Here is a 7,714-nt window from a genome sequence, read left to right as displayed (position 1 = left end):
CGACAGCTCTTCTTACAGTTACTGTACTGTTCTTTCCTAATAGCAGGAGAAATTGGTGCAACATCCTAACTAAATCTCTGCTATCATTTGCTGACAAAATGAATCTGATGCAGGCGTTGGTCCAGACTGTGAAGATGTCGCTCCATGAAATTCTATAGCCAGAGAATTGTAAATGGTTTTCTGTGCCCTTCTTGTTTTGTTCTCATTTGCTTCAGGTTAACAAACTGAGCAGAACTAGAAAAACATGAATGGCTGCAAGCTGTAAACTTACTAAACAGAAAATTTACTTGCATGTGCCACTTATAGAAAAGACTCTTCATGTTGCTGTGCAGCTTCAGGAGTTCCTGTCAGGTTACAGTAATTCTGGAGGCCAGTGGCATTTATTTTTTTGTGAAGGCTGAAGATAATGCCTCTGCTTTACCTTTGCAGACCATTACAAAGGAAACTTGTACTGTTTAATCTAGTAAGGTTACCTCTCTTACAGTATTGTTAAGCTCTGCTTTGATTTAAGACTGTAAAGACAATTTCTAATATGGTAAGTTGCATTTTCTTACTATGTTCTGATAACCTCTCGTGTTTACTAAAAGCTTATTTATTAATTCACTTTTGCTTGAAGGCTGCAGTCTGGGGAAGTTGGAAGCAACAGAGCTACACTGAGTGCATGTCTGAATGCTGGAAGAGCACTGATAATGGAAAGCAACCTTTGGGAAGTTTTATTTCTTTGTAAGTTGTCAAGAGAACAGAGTTTTTTTTTTAATCTCATGTTTAGATGCAGTATATTTATAGGCCAGTTTCAGAGATTATTTTTGCCAGAATGACTTCTATAATACTTTAACCCACTGTGATAAATTTTCATCAAGAAAGAAAAGGAAAAATTAAAGCATACTGTTACATTGCAGAAGCCTACCAAGTATTTAACAATCCTTTTCTACCTTTTTGTTTTGCCTTTAAATTTGCTTATGGAGAGTCAAAGCTTCTCCGTGTTCTTTGACATCTTTGAGAGCTGTGACTGCTGACAGGGAAATTTTGTGCTGAGAAGCAAAGACCAACTTGCAGAGTGCACAGCTGGCAGCCACTGCTTTGTGTACAGGGAAGTCCTCAGTACCAACAAAAAACTGCAGAGTAATTTGAAAATCAGGCTTTTATCTGCATTATGAGTCTATGACTGCTTTATAGATACTTTGTTCAGTCTTCTGAGAGCTGTTCTAAAAGCAGTTGTCTTGAACTCAGAAACAGGGCCTTTTATCTTTCTTTATAATCAGGCTCTGTATAAGCAGTGGGTGAATTAGAATGTCTAATTTATCTATTTTTTGCTTGCTTGAGTTTTTGCTGCACTAACACACAATCTTCTGTGTCACCAGAGCTGCTAAATAATGGAACAGAAAGGAAATCCTCAGCCACTTCTGACTGCCACATTCTTGCCTAGGCTTCTGTTATCTCTTCAGCTTTCCAAAAGTAAACTTTTTTTCACTTCAGCTGCTAGGTACTGTAATATTAACTGAAGAGGAACTGCCACATCTATGAAACAAAGAGAATGCCTGAAGAGCTCCTGACAGTCAGAGAATCCCTGCTAAGGTACTAGTGTAGGTTCATATACTTTTGATAGACAAATTAGCCACAAGACCAGCTAACAGCTGCAAGTATAAACATATGTTTATGAAAATACTGTGTTGCTTTGAGGAGCTCTTCTTAAAGGCCAATCCTGTAAGATTAGTGTTGCCATCCCACAGGAAAGCATAGTTTGTGAGTCCTCGAAGACAATTTCAGCCCCTCTTCTCTAAGAAGGAAGCTGGCCTCAAATGTTTGGACTTCAAATGCCTCTGTACTGTTAGGCTTCAGCTTAGAAATACGGTCTCATGCCCCTTCAGTCACAGTGAACACCAGACCCCTGTTTGTAATTCAGCATTCCTCAGGGCTGGCTGGCTGAAAGCAATCTATGAATTCACATCTGTGGTCAGGCTGTGACTATGCTGTCTGAAGAGAGCAGCTCTGCTCCCCACCTTAGCCCACACATGCATTGTTCTGCAGTCACCTACTGAAGCACAGAAGGAGAACCGAGCAGTGTGCACAAGAACAAGGTTAGAAGCTAGATCCATCAGTTCAGCCTGGAGGCAGTCCACCCTGACATTAATAATTAATTAATGGATAAATAAATAATTAACTGATAACTTTTTGTTCATCTGGTTGTACTGCCTTTGGGCTAGCTTATTTCAGATTCAGAACAAGGAAAAATGTACATTCTTTAAGATCAGTGGGCTGTACAAAGTTAAATCTTTATTGGTGAATCCTTAGAAAAAAATGATCCAGTGAGTATTCAGAAATGCAGTCCAAGGCAAGAAGGAGCTACATATAGGGAGTGCAATCATAAAAATAATCCTAAGAAATTAGCAGGTCCTCCTCAAAAACAAACAACAACAAAAAACAAACAAACCCATTAAGACAACAAGGGTTAATCTAGGAAGCATTATTTGCCAATGAACTGAGGTGGTCGTTTTTCCCTGAAGGCAGCCATTCCCTCCTGACGGTCTCTTGTGGGGATATTCTGCATTAAAGAAATAAATATATATTTGGTAATGAAGGAATTACACTTAAGTAATTAACTTAGGCCAATTAACTTAGCAGTAGTGGTCTTGACCCTTTGCAGAGATTGCTTTTCTTAAAACAATACATTTTTCAATGAGGAAAATAAAGAGGCTGGGTTGTAGTGAAAATCAGAGTTTCCAAGACAAAGCCCAGCAATCAGTGAACTACCTGGGAGAAGTTTTCCATGCCTTTTAATACTGCTGAGAGGCACAGCAGTTAAATGGTTAACTAAGAAAAGTGCACACCCTCCAAATTTGTCAAAGAATGACTACAGAAGGAATTCTAAACAGGCTAAAACTGTTAGTAAAACCCATGCTGTAGTTAATGTATTGTAATTGTATGTTCCTAGTTTCAACTTCAGGCAGAAGGATATTGATTTAAGGAAGGACTATTCAAGACAATAGTTGACAGTCTGAAATAAAGATCTGGAACTGTGCTTGGTTTATGTTGTCAAAGCTTAGGATTTAGCTGCTAGTTTTCCCTCTTGGAGAAGAAAATACAAGAGGACGTTGGGAGTATCTGGCTTTAGAAAACATGCAGTAGTTGGGGTTCCTTTTAAAAAGCATTCTGAAGGGAACTTACCTGTGCGTAACACATCCCCTCAATCGCCATCCCTGATGCAATATCAACCTGCAGACAAGAGGGAAGAAAAGGGACACAGTAAAAATTAACTGGTAGTGACTGGCATTAGATTTCACTCCTGTATTAGAACTGCAGTGCTATCAGCTGGAGAATGAAACCCTACTGTATTAATTTTGTCTTTGAAAGCTCTGAGTTCTAAAGGCTTTCTTCAAACAATGATCATAGTTAACTGTTGTAAGTATTTTTACTGTAGTAATTTGTAAGAGCTGCTTATCCGCCTCCTTCACTGCAGTATTGAAAAGAAGATTACCTCTATTCCTCTGTTTATTGCCAGTTTTCCCATTTTCACAGCAATTGGAGCCTTCATTTAAAAAAAAAAAAAAGCCACATCAGTTGACAATACAGAAGCAGTTATAGCATCACCCTACCTCCAACTGACCTTTCAGTCTAAAGCAGTCTGCAGTTAGTTGTTTAGCTTCTTCTAAAATACAGTTTAGTGTTACCTACAATCAGTAGATGGACAGCTTACACTGTGCAGGTGTACACTGGGAAGTAAAAGTATCCTATGGGTTAAATAACTGCATGTTACATTTGTTCCTACAGCAACTGCATTCACAAAAGCAACAGAATTAAGAGACTTGAATATCAGGAGCTAAGACTTGGATATTTCATGGAAGGAGATCTCAGTTGTTTGCATTTCTGCTTCCCTTAAGAAAGAGCATCCTTTACATTGACAGTACGAATAAAACACTGACCCGAGGAAGGATTTCTTTAGCCAAAGTTAATGCCCTCTGGTAAGCTGCATCTCCCTCCTCATTTTGGGGCACGGCGTGATTCACTAATCCCATTGAGGCGGCTTCTTGCCCATCTATCTGTCTCCCAGTGAAAATGAGTTCCTTTGCAAGACCTACTCCAATACATCTGGGCAGGCGCTGGGTTCCACCTTAGGACAAGAGCAAAAACACCATTTTTCATTTCTGAGAAATGCCCCAAAAAGCAACAGCACTTTGTTTTTTATGCAAGAGGGAAGTCTGAAAAATAAAGGGCTAACAACTGCTGGCTGAATGTGCCAACAGATATTCGACAAATATCTAAAAGTCTTCAGCATTCTTGAGTATTTTAATAAGTGAGAAAAAGAGTGGAGGGACCATTGATTAACAGTAAGACAGGACCTGGAGCAGAACTCTATATTCAGATACTAGAAGATGTTACTTAAATTACATTCCAAACCAAATAAGGAGCACGTCTCAAGTGCTCTAATGGCAGAATATTTATGGAACCGTAGAGAAAGTAAGAGGCTGAATATGCAATGAAGGTTACCTGCTCCTGGGAGAAGCCCTCTTGTGGTCTCTATAAGACCCATTTTAGCTGATGAAGCTATTATAAAGAAAAAAAAAGAAAAAGATTTAGTTTATTTTTCTTATGTACACACTGTCCTTATGAGCTGTACTGTGTTTTTCTAGGTAGCTGGAAAGTCTGAACACTACAATGCTTAATGTCCATCTCAATCTAGATGAACAATGTATATAACTGCCACTTTAGGGGTAAGTAGCAATACTATACAGACAAATGTACTTTGGGCCCACAGGAGATAAAATATATTGGATGAAAGAACTGAAATAGCAAAAGCCTTACTTCTTCCCCAAGCTGATTTAAGTCGTGAATGTTGGATCTAGCCAGAGGGCTGACTCAATACTGCCTAAGAACTACTGAATCCCCTGTCAACAGTTTTCTGAAGGAACCCTGATCTTGTCTAAAAGTATGCAAGAAAATTAATTCCCAGAATTAACTAAATGTTTCAACTTCTGGACAAATGCCCACTTACTTCTTGAGCTGTGTAAGTTCTCTTATCCACCTACTAGGTTCCTGTAACAGCCAGCTATCACAAGGGTAAGCTTCCTTTAAAATGCAGTCTCCTATGAAGCAGCACACAGACCTGCAACTCGAAGGTCACAAGCCAGCGCCAGTTCTAGTCCACCGCCCAGTGCGTAGCCATCTATTGCAGCAATGGTGGGCACAGGCAGGGCAGCTAGAGAAGACAACACAGGTTATAAAGTTTTCTTCCCAAAACTATGTTGCATTCGCTTCTGGAATTTAAAAGCCTAAATTTAAAGTGTTTAGCAGTTCTCTATTCTGGTTGTTCTGCTGTTCTCACTGGTATTTCAGTCAGATTTAACTTTGGTATTTCTCTAGTGAGAATAGAACAGGTCTTAAACAGGGAAAGATATTGGTCCAAAAAAAGAGGAGTGGGCAGCAGCAGGTATAAATACCCTAAGACTATCAAAGACATTCAGAAGTCCAAGTCCCTCCTTAGGTCACCATCATATGAGTGCTTTTGAGCACATATGAAAACTGGGACAACTAACATCACTTACTTTGTCTTGCATTGTTTCTCAAGGGTTACATGGAATTCTATACAGAATGCTTCATTATTAGCAGATACTGATATTTATATCTGTCCACTGCTCTTCATCTTAGAGAATTCAGTAGTGAAATGTATCTTGTTTGTCAAGATACATGACATGCAGCAGCAGCAACATAGTTGGTATTCTGACCAGATCTCTGTATCAGATATAAGCTGGAGCCATACAGGGAATCTCTCCAAAATGGCATCCTGCTGGGGGTGGCACCCTACCCCTCCCATAGAATTTCTGTCGGTCTTCTAGCTCAGATAGTCACAAACCAATTTCATCCATGAGATTTCTCAGCCTTTTAACAAAGTGTCCAACTTCTGCATCATCCATCTTCTCACGCTCCTTTAAGTCTGCACCTAAATCAGAAGAAAGAAAAAGGTGAGAATGTTGTGGTTTTGTTTTTTTTTTTTTTACAATCTGAGCAGCACACAGCCTTAGGAGCCATGGATTTTTAATCACAGTTTGCAGATCCATTACCTACCAGCACAAAACACACCCTTCACTTTACTCTTGAACACTACCACACGAACTTTCTCATCAAAGCGGAGCTGTTCCAGAGCGCTGAAAAGCTGTGAGGGAGAGGTAAAAAAGAGAAAAGCTTTAGGTAGATGGATGTATATACTGAAATCATAGCAAGCTTCTAATCTATGCTTTTTTTTTTATAATTATTTTTAATTTCTCTGCTAGTGCCAGGAGTTTCCCAGAAATCACATCCACAATCCCTTTGTGACAGCCTCAGGATGTTTCCCATCTCCTTCTCATCTCCATTCAAAGATAGATCATTGCTGTCCCTTACACTCTCCTGCCTGTCCTGGTGCAAGCCAAGCTCTTCTGTAAACTGTTATCAGAGATTATCAAAGCTCTGCCGAGGCCTGACAGTGAGCACATCTTTGCTGTGATTACTCCAGTGAAGACATCTCAGTTAGCTGACCTAACTCCACTGCTGGGCTGCTCCCCACCTGCAGTTACTGTGATTCAGACCCACATCCTTTCCCTCAGGATAACCTGCCTTGCCCCAAACGCAGCCTATGCCAACCTTCAGGAGATCAAATCTTGGCTTCATGTTTCCCACAGCTATTCTCATCACATTGATTAATTGATTGTGATTCCAAGCATGTTTACAGGCCAGGCCCATACTCACTTCATCTACAAATACTTTTCCCAAAGAATTTCTTGCATGGGGTCGGTTCATTAGGATTTCAGCAATACCTTAGGAGACAAGTTCAGTTATATTTCATTTAATCCTCTGCCGCATTAAATCAAATGGGAACAATATCTGCATATGCTGCATCTTCTCTTTCCTGAAAATGTATACAAAGTATATTCTAAAACAACTGATGAATGTAAAAGTGGCAGTACCACGAAATATGGGAAAGTTGGTGTCTGTGAAATCCTGTATTCAAGGTGACTGTGAAATTCAGTAATGCTACAAGTAATATAAATAAGTAGATCTTAAAAAGAAAATCACCTCCAAGGATATGCTGCAGAAGCACTGCAGTAATAGAAAAAAAAATCTATATTACATTTCTGTTTCAAGCGCTACTTAATTCAGGTTTTATTTTATAGTCAGATTTAACTCCATCTCTTAACGCGAAAATAAACATCTTGTGGGAACTGCAGTTTGCACGAAAGTGACAGACTGCATTCGCGCTCCAGTCAGCTCGCTGGAGAGGGGACTGCGCTCAGAGTTCCTAAGTCCGAGCTGAACAGCAGCGCTGCGATCTGTAAATCATCGGCTGCCGCTTTGGGCACGAAGAGCGCCAGCAGCCGCTTCCCTCTCCGCTCCCATGCGGCGCGGAGGCGCTCAGCGGTGCCTTCCCAGGGCCGGGACAGAAGGGCCGCTCAGGGCGGGGCGAGGCACGGGCACGCAACGCGTGACTTCCGAGCACGCTGGGGACACCGGCCCGGCCCCGCGGAAGAGCTCGTGCCCCACGCCGAGCTCCGGGGTTGCCGCAGCGGAGCGGGGCCGGGCCGGACTCACCGCCGCTTTCCCCGCCGACTCGCACCTCCGCGCCGCGCCGCGGGACGGCCGTATGGATCCCACCGCTACCCCAGCGGAGCGCCGCCCGCCCCAACCGCATCATGTCGCCCCTCGGCCGGCTCCGCTCCTCCCCGTCCTCTGGGGGGCGGGCCCG

The 7,714-nt window shown here is 41.6% G+C and overlaps 1 protein-coding gene across 2 annotated transcripts; it reads right to left on the bottom strand.

The window, feature by feature from the left end:
- Nucleotides 1-2,254: 2,254 nt before the first annotated feature.
- On the bottom strand, nucleotides 2,255-7,713 carry ECHDC2 (enoyl-CoA hydratase domain containing 2). 2 transcript variants are annotated; one of them, XM_048944420.1, is made up of 10 exons: nucleotides 7,561-7,713; nucleotides 6,721-6,788; nucleotides 6,061-6,148; nucleotides 5,849-5,935; nucleotides 5,102-5,194; nucleotides 4,486-4,542; nucleotides 3,921-4,108; nucleotides 3,476-3,526; nucleotides 3,166-3,213; nucleotides 2,255-2,542 (listed from the first exon to the last, which is right to left on the bottom strand). In XM_048944420.1, exons 1-10 carry the CDS (start codon nucleotides 7,661-7,663, stop codon nucleotides 2,465-2,467), a joined length of 861 nt encoding a protein of 286 aa, XP_048800377.1. In that variant the 5' UTR covers nucleotides 7,664-7,713; the 3' UTR covers nucleotides 2,255-2,464. The 2 variants fall into 2 exon arrangements, with proteins under 2 accessions (XP_048800377.1, XP_048800378.1); XM_048944421.1 differs by having other exon boundaries at nucleotides 6,721-6,880; nucleotides 7,561-7,670.
- Between the last annotated feature and the right edge of the window lies 1 nt (nucleotide 7,714).

Source organism: Lagopus muta, chromosome 5, assembly GCF_023343835.1.
Source record: "Lagopus muta isolate bLagMut1 chromosome 5, bLagMut1 primary, whole genome shotgun sequence".
Lineage (NCBI taxonomy): Eukaryota > Metazoa > Chordata > Aves > Galliformes > Phasianidae > Lagopus > Lagopus muta.
The sequence above is the reverse complement of the archived record's forward strand: the minus strand, read 5'-3'. Positions and strand labels throughout refer to the sequence as shown.

Excerpts from the sequence above, each read along its gene's own strand:
- ECHDC2 (XM_048944420.1), bottom strand. The coding sequence starts at position 7,663 with ATGATGCGGTTGGGGCGGGCGGCGCTCCGCTGGGGTAGCGGTGGGATC. Across the intron at positions 6,789-7,560 it reads AGTCGGCGGGGAAAGCGGCG|GTATTGCTGAAATCCTAATG; the intron begins GTGAGTCCGGCC and ends TTGTCTCCTAAG. Across the intron at positions 5,936-6,060 it reads GAAGGGTGTGTTTTGTGCTG|GTGCAGACTTAAAGGAGCGT; the intron begins GTAGGTAATGGA and ends CTTCTGATTTAG.